This window comes from Chrysemys picta, chromosome 8 (assembly GCF_011386835.1).
Source record: "Chrysemys picta bellii isolate R12L10 chromosome 8, ASM1138683v2, whole genome shotgun sequence".
NCBI classification, from domain to species: domain Eukaryota; kingdom Metazoa; phylum Chordata; order Testudines; family Emydidae; genus Chrysemys; species Chrysemys picta.
In genome coordinates, this window is record NC_088798.1 from 56,858,376 (window position 1) to 56,873,999 (window position 15,624).

A 15,624-nucleotide genomic window follows, 5' to 3' on the forward strand; every position below is an offset into this window, starting at 1 on the left:
TAATATACAAAGGCAACTTCCTTCCCCTGGTCAATCTCCTCATTTTGTTTGGGGTAGGCAACCTATAGCATGCGTGCCAAAGGCAGCACGCGAGCTGATTTTCAGTGGCATTCACACTGCCTAGGTCCTGACCACCGGTCCGGGGGGCCTCTGCATTTTAATTTAATTTTAAATGAAGCTTCTTAAACATTTTTAAAATCTTATTTACTTTACATACAACAATAGTTTAGTTATATATTATAGACTTAGAGAAAGAGACCTTCTAAAAACGTTAAAATGTATTACTGGCACGCAAAACCTTAAATTAGAGTGAATAAATGAAGATTTGGCACACCACTTCTGAAAGATTGCCGACCCCTGGTTTAGGGATTCCTTGTGGTGCCAGAGAATGAGCACACATCTTTCAAAACTAATTCCTCTGTGCTGTTCCGTTGAATTTGCATCATATGCTAGTTTGCAGGATGGGTGCTTTTTTATGTCACTTAAATAATCCAGAGTATTTCTATGCAGGTGACTGGCTTCAGGCTCTCCCCCACCCACTTGTCCCCCAGCTAGAGTCAAGACTCCTAGGGTTTAACTTTCTATAAAATGAAGGTAGCTGCTTATTCTGTAACTTCATACTGGAAATGTACTAAATTGTCCTCTGATTGTTTAAAGGTCAATATACTATTATTAATTTTGTGACTGCATAGAAGAAGAATCAGTGATGTTTGACTTAGAGGTTGGAGACAGCGTAAGATTTTCAGTACAGAAGTTTGTGTTCAGGAAACATGTTCTATCTAAACACTGGGGGTCCTACATATTTACCAGCCTATTGATATCCTGGGGACTGTTCTGTGGCCTGAATCCTGTAAGGAACCAAGTGCTTCCTGTGAGACACTGAGCATCTGCCTTCATTTCCCATAGACTTCATATGGGATGTTTAACACCTTGCAAAATCAAGTCCTTGCTCTCCTAGGTTGGAGGGAAAGGGCATTTTTCCCCAGGGCATGTATGGGTACAATAGATGCTGCCTGTGTTTTTGCACCAGCAGCCCCAGACCTCTGGAATGACCTTTCTTCTGCTTTGAGAAAAGCCATAGAAATAGGCTCTTCCAGATCTTATTTGCTAAAGAGTTTGGCAAATTTTCATGTTTTAAATCTAGTCTTAACTGCATTGTAGTTTTGTGAAACACTTAGAATGTTTTGGCTAATAGGTACCACATAGATAACATGATTTATTGTTATAATACATAGTTTTACTAGGAGGAAAGGTTTTCATCTCCCTTCAAGTCCATGCAGCCGTAGCTGTCTACTTACCACGGCCAAGTGTAATAAAAGGATGTAAAATGTGCTGCACAAATTCTGAGTCTGAGAAATGACGATATGTTGTGCAGGTGAAAGCTTGGAATGGAACATAATGTTTTCCATAATTTGTGTGTGAGGAAGTGGGGTCAGTTCTGGATTCACTGACTTTCTCAGACATTTTGCTGCATATTTGTCTTTCATTTATTTGTGTTTTCTGTATTTTTTCCTGGGTTGTGTTTTTTTTTTTTTTTCCATCTTACTGTACTGGCTCTGCCACTGGTTCACTTGGGTCCAGTCACTAAAGCTCTGTTTCTCATTTCCTTCATCTGTAAAGTGGGGATATCATTCACCAGAGGCTGTGAGAGAGATTCATTAGGATGGCACTTTGAAACATATAGCGCAAGCTGTGTAGAAAGCTAAATGTTAGTGCTTTGAGTTGGACTTTTCTTTCTTTTGTATAATGTCACTTATTTGGTTCCGTTGACTTCTCTTTTTTTCTTTTCTTTTTTTCAACCTTTGACTTTCATGTGACTCTATTCAAAATCTTACACAATGATATACAGGTAGAAGATCACAACCACTTACATGGAAAGCAAATATTAGGAAATTAATATATTTTAGCTTCTTTTAATGTGGATTAGCAGACAGAAAATGGGGGGGAACTGGTGGTATGTGACCAACCAAATTTCTGTGGACCACAGTTTGGGATCATGTGGTATCGACATAAATTTCTATCAAATTACCAGTTTCAGCATTTATCAATAGACTCTCAGTCTTGTGCATAGTTACAGTTCCATATAAATTACATTTAGGCAATCCTTTAAGCTAAAGCAGAGGGAGAGGGATATAAATAACAATGACAAACATCCCTCCTCTGGCTTGGTCACTTGAAATGAAACAAACAAATAAAAATCATAATCAATTTAAATGGAGAAAAATGAACTGAGTCTAGTTGCAAAGCAGATAAGTAAATTCTTTCACTTACTCCTCCACAGCATTCATTTCCATTTGGTTATATGTATTCCTTGTTACAGATTTCAAATCTCCCATGGTGCTGACCCAGCGGCCTCCTGTAAGAATCACACAGAAGCAGCTGTGGTCCTGTACAGCTGGTTATAGTGGCAGCCAGTGCAGAGCTTTTATAGTCCTTTCACCTGAAAACTTTTACAAATAATATCCAAGTGAATTATAACTGCAGATGTGTTTATAACTTATTAGCGGAGCTCACAAAGAGGATTATCAAATTGCCGGCGAATGTAAAGCTCTCCGGACTAGTTTGTGGAATTTAACCTCAGCAAGAAATAGAGGGCAGAGTGGACCCCACCATGCCAGGAGAGACATTGCAGCTCAGTGGTCACCTTTCCTCCCAGAGTCCCAGGAAGCATAATAGGTAGAACCTGCTGCACTGTCTGGTGCAATCTGCTCTCCTCTCTTTGGCAGATCATCATTGCCAGCCTCCATTGCCCATTTGGGCACTATGGCAAGGGACAGTAAAAGTTACATTTGTGTTGCATTGTAATTACTTAGTGGCTTTTTTGTGCTTAGACATATTTCAGCAGGTTGAGATGCGGCCCACGCTCCTGAAAATGTGTAGATCGCTGCATTAAAAAGACTGGCTAGGGTTAATTTTAAGAATGCCTCTCTACGTCTTGATTCATTGTAAAACAATGAGCGTTTCAGGAAGGCTAATAATATTAGATGATAATCATATCATGTTATTTCCCCAACTAGAACTGTGATACGTATGTCCATGGCACTATCTGTAATTAGTTTTCAGGTGGGAGCACCTTAACTTGGAGGATCAGAATTGCTGTATCTTAAGTCAAGCACTATGTCTCTCCAGCACATAGCAGCTGGACACACAAGTTTCATTAGCCATGGTGCCACAAGAAGACAAATCAAAGAGAGATTGGGAGCAGTCAGGGCATTTCAAGGCCCTTAATGAGTGACTGTAGTTTAGGCTTTTTCAATTTCACTGGATTAAAAATTGTCATGGGGAAAATAAAAATCATAAGCTGCACATCTAAAAACTCTAACCTGGAATAGCATTTGGCTAGCATTCAGATTCGGGAAAAATCACAGTGTAAATAATAGATTCTATTTCTAGAACGATGAATTAAAAGTTCTTTTAAAAATAACATTTTAATTAAAGAAAAGCCTCTCTGAGGCTGGGACTTAAACTCAGATCTCGGAATAATAAATTCCAAACAAATGTCTTTAGAACCCAGCTTTGATGAGAGTCTCATTTTATGCAGATCTCTGGAATAAGAACAAAAGTATATAGAATTTCGGTTAGCATGTGACATATACTGTAAGTCAGTGGTCTCCAACCTTTTTGCGCACAAGATCACTTCCCCGAGGCCCCACCCCGTTCACTCCATTCCTCCCTTCCTCCGTCGCTCACTCTCCCCCACCCTTACTCACTTTCACCAGGATGGGGCAGAGGTTGGGGTGCAGGAGGGGGTGCAGGCTCTGGGCTGGGGCCAGGGGGTTTGGAGTGCAGGAGGGGGTGAGGGGTCTGAGAGGGAGTTTGGGTGCAGGAGGTAGCTCTGGGTTGGGGCAGAGAGTGGAGGTGCGAGGTGCAAGTTCCGGCTAGGAGGCGCTTACCACAGGCGGCTCCCGGCCAGCAGCACAGCGAGGCTCAGGCAGGCTGCTTGCCTGCCGTAGCCCCTCAATGCTCCCGGAAGCAGCTGGCTGCTGGCACATCTCTGCAGCCCCTGGGGAGGAGAGGGGTAGCAGCTCTCCGTGCACTGCCCACGCCCGCCAGTACCGCCCTCTCCCCCGTTTCGGCCGATGGGAGCTGTGGAAACGGTGCTGGGAGTGGGGGCAGCGCGTGGGGCTGCAGAGACGTGCCAGCAGCCAGTTGCTTCCAGGAGTGACATGGGGTCATGGCAGGCAGGTACTGAGCCCCGCTGTGTTGCCTGCCTTTTAGCGACCCAGAGATTACAATCGACTGGCAGAGGCTCCAGGATCGACCAGTCGATCGCGCTCGATGGGGGGGTGACCACTGCAGTAAGTAGTTTTGAGGTTGTTGAGCTTATTTCTACTGTATCTGAAGGGAATTCTTCCAGGATGCCTAAGTCTTCAATTCACCTCTTTTCATTTGGTTAGTGTAACCCACATCCCCTCCCCCAAAATACACACACACACGCTGCATATATTAAGCTCTGCCTTTCCAATAATTCATTTGTACTGTCCCCGCCTCTTCATCGCCAGTCATTTCCAATATCTTGCTGAAGTCAGTGCAGTCTTTGTAGTTTCCAGAGCAAGTGTGTGCTTGAGAACCTCTCTGTGGTTCTGAATCTGATCTGTTGTCTTGTTAGGGCTTGTCTGCACTACAAAATTAAGTTGACCTAAATTACGTCAACGTACAGCTAACACAGTAATTGTATTGGTTTAACATGTCCACAGTACGCTTCTTGTGTCGGCTGTGCACATCCTCATCAGGAGCGCTTGCTCCGATTTAACTGCCAGTGTGGGGCATTGTGGGATGGCTTCTGAAAGGCAGCAATAGTCAATATAAGCACTATACACTGCACAATATACACTGACACTGCATGGACCTAACTACATTGACTTAAGCACAGTGCCTCTCGTGGAGGTGAAGTTAAGTCGGAGTAGTGGACGACTTACATCAACGGGAGGAACATGGCAGTATAGACACCTACAGAGGTAGGTCCACGTACGCCGACTTGCGTCGACCTAACTCTGAAGTGTAGACCAGGCCTTAGTGTTGAATAGTCAATGAATGTTGTCCTTAATTACCTGTTATTTTGTTTGTGGTGTCTACTATAGGTATCAATTTACATATCCTAGCCAAATATCCACTCAATGTGCAGTGGCACTCAAAAATTTAACCATGTTGGGAATCATTAAGAAAGGGATTGATAGTAAGGCAGAATATATCATATTTCCTGTATATAAATCCATGGTACGCCCACATCTTGAATACTGTGTGCAGATATGGTCACCCCATCTCAAAAAAAATATATTGAAATTGGAAAAGGTTCAGAAAAGGGCAGCAAAAATGATTAGGGGTATGGAACGGCTGCCGTATGAGGCGAGATTAGTAAGACTGGGACTTTCAGCTTGAAAAAGAGACAACTAAGGGAGGAATATAATAGAGGTCTATCAAATCATGACTGGTGTGGAGAAAGTAAATAAGGAAGTTACTCCTTCTCATAACACAAAAACTAGGGGTCACCAAATGAAATTAATAGGCAGCAGGCTTAAAACAAACAAAAGGAAGTATTTCTTCACACAACGCACAGTGAACCTGTGGAACTCCTTGCCAGAGGATGTTGTGAAGGCCAAAACTATAACAGGGTTCAAAAAAGAACTAGATAAATTCATGGAGGGTAGGTCTATGATTGGCTATTAGCCAGGGTGGGCAGGGATGGTGTCCCTGGTCTCTGTTTGCCAGAAGCTGGGAATGGGCAACAAGGGATCAATCACTTGATGATTACCTGTTCTGTTCATTCCCTCTGGGGCATCTGGCATTGGCCACTGTTGGAAGACAGGATACTGGGCTAGATGGACCTTTGGTCTGACCCAGTATGGCCGTTCTTATGTTCTTAAGTTTTCACTCGCTACAGCAACTCGGAGGAAAAGGGACAAGGCCTTTTCCATGCTTACGCTGCAGTAGTATTGTTACTGGGAGTACGTCTACACTAGAAGCACTACAGCAACATATCTACAACTACATCGCTTTACTGCTTGTAGTGTAGATGCTTACTAGAGCAACAGGTTTTTCCATCGTAGTAAATCCACCCCCTCAGGCGATAGCTAGGTTGAGGGAAGAATTCTTCCATCAGTTTAGTGGTGTATACACCAGGATTTAGGTTGACTTAGCTGTGTGTGTGTGTGTGTGTGTGTGTGTGTGTGTGTGAGAATTTTCACATCCCTGAAGCAAGGTAGACCTAAGGTAGACCTAAGTTTAGGTGTGGACCTGGGCTAGGACAGAAATACTTGTTCTGTTCCAACTTGAATGCAGAATCTCCTAAAACACAGTTGTTCCTAATCTCCTAGGTTGAAAAATGTTACATATGGAGCAATCTCTGGTCTGTTAACATGCTCAGAAACCACAAATCTCCAGTCAGTTTTGTGTTTTCGGCTTATTTTTCAGTTCTTTTCTCTTCCCCTGCTTCAGAGGGCAGGACAGGCTGCAGAGCTTGTAGTATAATCACAAAGAAGATGGTCATTAAAAAGTGACCAAATTATTATTAAAATTCTGCTAATAAACGGGAGTAAAAGAGAGCATTGCACAGAGCCAGATCTTGCTGTGGCTAATAACTCAATGGGAAGCAGAGATGCAACTGGTTCATCTGACACAAGCACTCTACCATTCAGGGTGCTGCACTGTGGGGTGCTTGCTGCTGCTCTTTCTAGCAGCTGCAACATGCACACCCACCATCTGCTGGCAAGCACGGGCTTCTGGTGACAGCATTTGTGCTTTTCTGCTTTGAGACCTGTACGCGCCTCTGAACTTGCCGGCGGTGTTCCCTTGGGGGTATGCTGTGCAGGCCGATCCATTAGCTGAACGTGCTTCTAACAATGCTGAGATACACACGCTATGATGGAATTTGCACAAGGAGAAGAGGCTCTCTGTGGCTCTTCCCCTTCGCACTCGTGAACCAGCGCAGCACAGGACTCAGCGGAGTCCATTCAATTTGACTGATGTAATGTTTTTCTGTACTTGTTTGATCAGCTGGGTGCGGGACGGTTTTGCACTGACTTCTGAAAACTGCACAAGAATTTGTATTTAATGTTAATAATACACATCTATCAAAGCTCTTCATACAGTAGTGATTTAGGGGGAAATTTTTAAAAGTGAAAGGCTCCTAAATCACCTAGGAGCATAGTCAGTCACCTAGTCTATTTTGAAAATATTACCCTTAATTGCCAGCAGGAATTCTGAGGCTAAGACTGCATCCATTTTGCACTAAAGCAGTAGCATATATGCAGTATTGGCTGTTAGAGCCTGTTTTATTGAGAGAAGAAATACTGGCTTTGACATTGAGGTTATCCCTCTAATAATTTTGAAAAGCTGCCTGGGAGTTTTGCCTTCACCTGAACAGCTGTCAGAGAGCTTGTTTGGAGAGCACCTCTGGCAAAGCACTCAGCCTCCTTCCAGTGTTGCATTGCAGTCGCAGGACTGGCCAGGGACCCCACATTTGGCTGTGGTGCTAGAATCATTGATTTTTCTGAGCTAGACGCATCAGTGCTCTGAACTGAGTTACGCTGACGTTGTGATGTAACTAGGCGTTCTGATGAGTTGCTGACGTATGTTCAATGTGTGCTGAGCCCATGAAAGGCAGAAGATTCAGTAGAATTCTGACTGTTGTTTAGCAACAAAATGGCAAATTAAATTTAATGTGGATAAATGTAAAGTAATGCACATTGGAAAAAATAACCCCAACCATACATATAATATGATGGGGGCTAATTTAGCTACAACTAATCAGGAAAGAGATCTTGGAGTCATTGTGGATAGTTCTCTGAAGACGTCCACGCAGTGTGCAGCGGCAGTCAAAAAAGCAAACAGGATGTTAGGAATCATTAAAAAAGGGATAGAGAATAAGACGGAGAATATCTTATTGCCCTTATATAAATCCATGGTACGCCCACATCTTGAATATTGCGTACAGATGTGGTCTCCTCATCTCAAAAAAGATATACTGGCATTAGAAAAGGTTCAGAGAAGGGCAACTAAAATGATTAGGGGTTTGGAATGGGTCCCATATGAGGAGAGATTAAAGAGGCTAGGACTTTTCAGTTTGGATAAGAGGAGACTAAGGGGGGATATGATAGAGGTATATACAATCATGAGTGATGTGGAGAAAGTGAATAAGGAAAAGTTATTTAATTGTTCCTATAATATAAGAACTAGGGGACACCAAATGAAATTAATGGGCAGCAGGTTTAAAACAAAGAAAAGGAAGAAGTTCTTCACACAGCGCACAGTCAACCTGTGGAACTCCTTGCCTAAGGAGGTTGTGAAGGCTAGGACTATAAGAGGGTTTAAAAGAGAACTAAATAAATTCATGGAGGTTAAGTTCATTAATGGCTATTAGCCAGGATGGGTAAGAAATGGTGTCCCTAGCCTCTGTTTGTCAGAGAGTGGAGATGGATGGCAGGAGAGAGATCACTTGATCATTACCTGTTAGGTTCACTCCCTCTGGGGCACCTGGTATTTGCCACTGTCGGCAGACAGGATACTGGGCTGGATAGACCATGGGTCTGACCCAGAGAAGGTGAAGGTGGGGTCATTATGGCCATTCTTATGATGTTATGTTCATGGGGCCACGTGCTAGTTGTCTAGTTAATTTAATAAATTGCTCTGACTGGTTAGTTGTTTACTTATTTATACCCCTGGAACCTACATTTGCCTCTAAAACCAGGTCTCTTTGTTTTTCAGGATGACGAAGGCCAGACAGCACTGCATTATGGTAAGCTGGTTTTGGATTTACGTTTGCCTATTAACTGCATGAGTTTTCTGTTTGAATAAACAATATAAGGTGTAAAGCAAATTTTAAAAGAAGTGGAAGTAGAGAGCTGTCCAGAAACTGGAGCTGGATTAACCAGGCCGGTAACTCCAACAGCAAATCCCAGTGGAAAGTGTGGGAAAGTGGTGTGCAGATGTTGCAGCAAATGACCTTTGGAATCTCATCATATTAATCTGCTGATGTTGACCTGGTAGCAACACTGTGAAGTACACTGAGGGAAGCCCCATGCTCTCTCACCTTTACTGTCGTCTAACATCTGTCTGGACCCCACCTTCACCCTCTCTCTCCAGTCTTGGCTCCATCTGTGTCTCCTCCACTCTGCATGGTTAACAGGGCTTCCTTTGCTTGGGCTGCTCCATCTGCCCATGTTTGGGACACTCTTCCTCCATTGCACTTGCTGATTCAGTTCCCTTCCTTAAATCTCACTGTGAACCCTTCCTTTTCTCTTTGGTTAGTGGTTCACTTTCTGTATAAAGCCTTTTGCGGTCCTGTTCTGGATGCAGGATACTGTGTAACATATTCACGAATCTCTGTTGCCAGAAATGTGGCTGTTGGACCTGCTAGCAGTAATGTGATGGAGGAATCATATCAAAGAGCACTGGCTGTCCTATCCTGGACAAGCCATGTGGGACAGGAGGATGTTGCAGATACAGTACAGTGAATTTTTCTTTTAGAGAAGATTGCTGTGGCTTGAACTGACAATGAACAAGTTACAAGCCTAGTTTACACTGGCAACACCAGCCTCAAAGGTTCTGCACTTAACAAAACAAACAGCATCTCTCCTACTTCTTGAAACGATGTCACTTCTGCAGTTGAATCGTAATTAGCTTTGACTTGTAAAAACCTGACTTGAGGTTCTAAAGTAAATCTTTTTGTGTAGTCTTTTTAGTGAAAATTGTGATCTATACAAAAGAGAAAAGCAGAGACTAAAATGATACACACACACTGCTGACATGCAGAGAATGAAGAAAAAAGGCTGATAAATCTGCCAGAATATTTTCCTAAATTAAATAATTTATCATCATCATTTTATAGTCGCTTGTAATTATTGACACCTGTCGCTCAGGTCGTATTTGTGCCTGGCCCTCCTTCAGACCCCTACCACAAGGACATGAACAGGATAGCAAAACGATTGTAGAGATCAGCCCAAGATGCAAAGTTTGGATCTGGATCTAAATCTACCTAAATTCTGAGGTGTCCAGACACAGGGTTCATTAAGTCTGACAATTTGTGACTTTTCCCCACATGTCCCTTCATGTACAGTCCATTGTTCCTCTTACTTCAAACACAGCCATTCCTATCACTCCGATTGAAATAGGTCATTGTTTATTGTAGCAAACAATGGTGGCTCTGCTGTCTGAATAACACTATCTTAGTCACCTTTTATCCTCATGTTGTGCTTTCTCTTTGTCTGTCTCATTCGGAGTTTTATCCTTTCCTTATTAAGGGGCAGGTCCTACCACCTGGTCCATAAGTGCAGTTTCATTGCACAAGAGGATCTTCCAATCCTTCCTGCAGCAGAGGAGGCCCAAGGTTGACAGAGGCTACTTTAGCCATTAGGCTGGAGTAGCTCCCATGTAGCATCTCCCCTTCCACTCTCCAGCCTGTGGGAAGGACTCCTCACTTTTCCCCTTGTGCAGTCCCCTAGCACCCATCTACAGTGATTGAACTGGTCATGGGTTTTGTGGCTAACTGATAATTTTCTCAGCCACATGATCAGACTATCCAGCAATATCTGCCTGAAGCAAAGGATGCAAGTTGTATTATATTTATGATATTATTTGTTTTCAGAGGTTTTGATTAGATTGACTGGTGGTAGAATTAGAAGAGGTCAACTTAAAAATCTAGTCATTTTTAAAAAATGAGGTAAAGTAGTGTGAACTACTACATGCCCCTGCGGCACCCTGCCAAGTTGGGGGTGCGGGTGGTTAATAATCACATTTTCCATTTTTTTAAAAATGTGATTTTGATCTCTTATATGCAATGTGTTGTAGCCATGTTGGTCCCAGGATATTAGTGAGACAAGTTGGGTGAGGTAACAGAACAGATATTACCTCACCCACCTTGTCTCTTTTGGCCTCCTGTTGCTTTGTCTTAGAGCCACACAAACAAAAGGGAAACTCGCTGATTGTACAGGGGAAACCATGAAAATAACTCTGCACAAAGTGCCGTCAAGTGCACGGAGTAACTGGAGGGGGAAAGGGAAATGTTTTTTCTCTACTCTTCATTTAAGTTACAGTAACAACGGTAGGTAACAATTCTGGACAGCAATATGATCAAGGCAGTAGTGTCCCTTGGAGTAAAAGCCACTATAGGTGCACTCCAAGAAAGCCTTTTTTTAAAAACCTGTATAGTGTGAATAAAAAATTCTTTTAAGAGTGAAAAATATTTTACCTTCAGTTGCTATATTGACGAAATGTTTATTCCTCCCTCTTCCCCTCCATTTGGGTATACACTCACTCCCCATCCCCTTCACTATAACTAATCCACAAGAACGCCTGCTTGGATCCTTACCACTCAGGTCCATTCTAGCTCCATATGTCGTCCCCTCCCTGTCTGAATGTGTCTGAATCCAATCTGTAAAACGTTCCTTCTCTCTTTTCCCTCTCCCCATTCTGTAGCACTAGTAATATGTTACGTGAAGCCTGAAAAGATCTAGTTAATTTAAAACATTGTTTTGACTCAAGTGATTATTACTTAGAACTAGAATTTATTGAAAATCCTCAGGTATGATTCTTACTGGTGCTACATAGTGGGGTTATTAATTGGAACAGAGACACACAGAGCTTGAGTAAAATGTCTCCTTTTGGGTTTGACTGCAATATCTCCTTTTGTTGCAGCTTTACAGTAAACTACAAAGTAGTTAAATCCCAGGAGCGAGGACAGTAAGACAGGGACAGTTTTGGGGGGTTTAGCCATCCCCTTTATGAGTTACTTTGGTCTGACAGCTGTCCTTGTGGTGACAGCTCTCCTGATTACAGCAGGTGTCAAACTCTGTCCTAGATGGGTTATAAATCCTGGCTCGTTCCAATTGGCTCTGACCCTGGGTTTAATCGGAGGTTAAGTGGAGGCAACACTCCAGTATGTGCCTCCCAAATGGGCTGCATGTTACGAGTTCCAAATGGACCCACCTGCCTTTGCTCCCCTGCAGGATTCACTGGCTTCTGGGCATTTGGTGCTTGCGGTTATATGCGATGCTTATTGCAGAGTTGATCAGTATGAGCATGGTCTCCCTTCTAAATGCCCTGTTAGTCTCCTGCTCCTCCTCACCATGCTCCCCTCCCTCTACCCACAGGGAATACTAAAATCATTGCCTCTGTGTCTCCCAGAGGAAATCAAGGCTTCTCCTTGCACTTGCAATCACGTGATTTCAGAGTGGGCAGGTTCTGTATCCCCATGGGCGCTCTGTCTTCCTTGTAAAGCACCATCTGTTCTGCTCGTTCTGTGCTGTGGGAGGGGACGTTGGAGTGAAAATAAAAAAAAAATGAAATTCATCATCAAAACCCTGAGGATTAATGGAGTCAGCAGGCGAACTGCGCTGAATGAAAATTCATCTTCACCTGTGCCAGTGTCAGGGCCACCTCTCTGGCACTTGACAAATAGAGGTTCCCAGGGTGCCATAAATTCAGCAGCTGTTCTAACCTCCAGGGACTTCTTCATGTTTTCTGAGATGGGCTGATGACCACTTGGATTTCCCAATATAGCAACAGGGCCAACACATTGCCTCATGTTGGGCCTGGTCCCAAGAAGTGCTGAATACCTGCTGAGCAGTCGTTTAAGGATGGAGGTACTTAGCACCCTTCAGGATCAGACCCTCGGCTGGTGCAAAAGCTAGCCATTTTTCTTTGCAGTGTATTTGTGACAGAGAATGAAGGCTGGTCTACACTAGGATCTTACGTCGGTATAACTACATCTCTTATGGGTGTAAAAAATCAACACCCCTGAGAGATGTAGCTATACCTACCTAACCCCTGCTGTCGAATTCTTCCGGCAGAGAGGTGGATTACCTACGCAGACAGGAGAACCCCTCCCATTGGCGTCAGTAGTGTCTACACAGGGGCTCCAGCAGCACCGCTTTAGCGTTTTAAGTCTAGAGGTGGCCAATTTCGTAAAGATCTGTCACTTCTGTAAGTACTTCCTTGGAGATGCAGGTTCTGAGATGTCTCCATCTCAGGACCAGCTGCTCAAGATCACACAGACTTTCCTCCACGGGAAACCATGATATTGGTTTCCATTGCATGGCTCCCTCAGCTCTCTAGAAATGTCCCTTTCCTAAAGGTTCCGAGAGCTTGTTGGATGTTGCTCTCTCCTGTGCCGCTCCATTTGGCACTTCTCTCTCTTCCTGCATCCCACCTGCTGCTTTGTCATCAGTCCCATCACTCCTTGTTTTAACATACGCTCCAATCACACCTCGAGTTTACTTTGATTAAACTTTGCTGCTTGTCCCCTTGGATCTGTCGGAAACTGCAGTGTAATGTAAAAGACACTAATTACTACATCTAGCGGCATAGAAGAGTAAGCCGCTAAATTTGTTAAAGTGCCTGAAATATAATTAAAACCAACAATTAACAGACAGGAAACTGTCCTCCTGACAGTCTCATAAGGCAGATCAGCACTTAGACATTTTAGGTCTCAGAGGAAATCTGTGCTACAAAGTTATTTTAAGGTAAAATCCATGGGTCAGATCTTCCGCTGATGTAAACAGGCACAGCTCTTTTCCTATTATTGAAAAAAGGCCCTTTTTTGAACAGCCCATGTTAAATTGGGTGGGGATAAGAAGTGGCAGCTTGGCAGAGTGTGAGCCCTTAGGGAAGGGTGGAATTTGGTTTTGTTTTGGCCGAGTAATGAGAATTTGAAAAAAAGAGTTGTTGGTGCCTGCCTGGTAGTTTCCACCTAGCAGTAACACCTCTCTGTGCTGGAAACGAATGGGCACCAAGCTGCATGTACGGGTGTGTTTGTGCTCAGGTGGAGTTTTGGAATATAATTTCTTTTTACATCGAAAGTGTGTATCAGTGGGGAGTTCATGGGCTGAGGCAGGGAAGTGAGAGAGAGGTAATGGTCTCTGAACTAGACATGGCTCCAAAGAAGCCCTGCCTCCTGCTGCATGATGGGTTAAGGGGCATATGAAATGAAGCAGGGGTCTCCAAAAACCCTGCCTTGTTCTGTGTGCAAATGCATGCTGTCATGGAGGCAGGACTCCAGAGGAACCCTAGAGTTCTTTGTCCTGACCCTTGATATATGGTTTGGAACAACAGAAATATCTAGTTTGTATTGTCCCTTCCCCTTGCAGTAGTAAATCCAAATCCAAGTAATTTGTGCTAATTACTCCCCAAAGCAATATTTACCATACGTTGCCAAAAGCCAAAATGGCATTTGCTAGCACCAGAAAATGTTCGGTATAAGTATAGGATGCCCTGTACCATGCTTGAGCTCTAGCTTGGAGGCAGCTGGCATTCACTGTTGCAGCTGTTGAATGCCCATCACTGCTGAATTGTAACACCAGATTGACTCTACCCTTTGTCTCCAGCCTCCGCCTGTGAGTTTTTTGACATTGTGGAGCTGCTGCTGAAGTCTGGAGCTGACCCCACCCTCTTGGACCAAGAAGGCTGCCTGCCTGAAGAGGTGACAGACTGTAAAGCAATCACTTCCATGCTGCAGCAGCACACAGTTGGCAAAACCTAACCAGAAGGATTGCACCAGCACGGGGCTTCAAGAATGGACAGAAACGGCAATAAACCCCCCCCCCCCCCATTCTAACCCCCACAACCCTCTTTAATATGCATTGTTTTTTGAGAGCCGGGCATGACGTTTGGGAGGGCTGGGTGCCCAGCAAATCTACCAGCATAAGTCTTTGGAAGGAGAGATATGGGAAGGAGTATACACTGCATAACAGGATCCATTTTTGCATGCTCTGGAATTTATTACTGCTCTAGGTGGGTGGGGGGACTCAGATAACATTTGACTATATTTAGACACCACTGCTCTTCTGAAAAATATACATGACTAGTGAGAGGTGAACAAATCAGCACTGAAGATTCAGATGTGACCAGATGAGATCTGTGGAAATCAGGTGTGGTACCACTGAGAGAAGCTGAGCTGTATTTCCCTTGGCCCAGACAAATACTATAAATAAAAGAGAGAGCACAAGGTCATATGTTGTTCCTTTCTGGTCTTTGGATGGGGGGTAGTGGGCTGATTCCTGTGAAGCTATTTGCACTGGGGCCTTTCAGATGTCACCAGCACACTCAGCTGAGAGGGGCATTCCAGAAAGTGTTCTTCAAAAAGAAAATGACAAAAACAAAGACTGAGCCAGTGCAGTCACCAACCCAGTTCCATGGGAAAGGATGGGGGTTTTAGTGTGTGTCACTCTATATTCTAGATATAAAGTACATTAGTGCATCATAAATGATGTAAAAGGAGGAGAGACATCAGTACTGTGCCCGTATCTTGAGTGAAGTCACAAGGAATAATTTTATCATTCATGCAACTGCTTATGAACGTGAAAATATGGCAGAGTAAAAATGTTGTTACCGGTGAGTTACTTTTATCTCCAACTCCTTGTCACTTGGAAGTAGTAAAAACTATCTCTGATAGTAAAAACATGGTTTGGTCTTCCAGTGTAAATAGGTCTGAACCATGTTTTTAACTCTCCATAGGGCAGGTGCAGATGCTAGTGATCTGTAAGAATCAACAAGAATCTGTCTGAAACTAACTGGCCTTGGAGAGAGGGCTGAGGATCCATTAGGAATGGCTTCTGTTTTGGAGGGGGTTGTGGAGGAGCAGCGAATATGTATATGACTGCAGTTTAATTGCTAGTGGGGGGGGGGTGTCCC

At 43.6% G+C, this 15,624-nt stretch overlaps 1 protein-coding gene across 2 annotated transcripts in view; it reads left to right on the forward strand.

The window, feature by feature from the left end:
* ACBD6 (acyl-CoA binding domain containing 6) overlaps nt 1-14,943 on the forward strand; it is a 151,908-nt gene extending 136,965 nt beyond the window's left edge. For both annotated transcript variants that reach the window (XM_005290761.5, XM_005290762.5), the window contains 2 exons: nt 8,704-8,734; nt 14,319-14,943. In XM_005290761.5, coding sequence (XP_005290818.1) covers nt 8,704-8,734; nt 14,319-14,473 — 186 coding nt within the window. In that variant the 3' untranslated portion in view covers nt 14,474-14,943. The remainder of the gene's footprint in view (nt 1-8,703; nt 8,735-14,318) is intronic.
* The last annotated feature ends 681 nt before the right edge of the window (nt 14,944-15,624 follow it).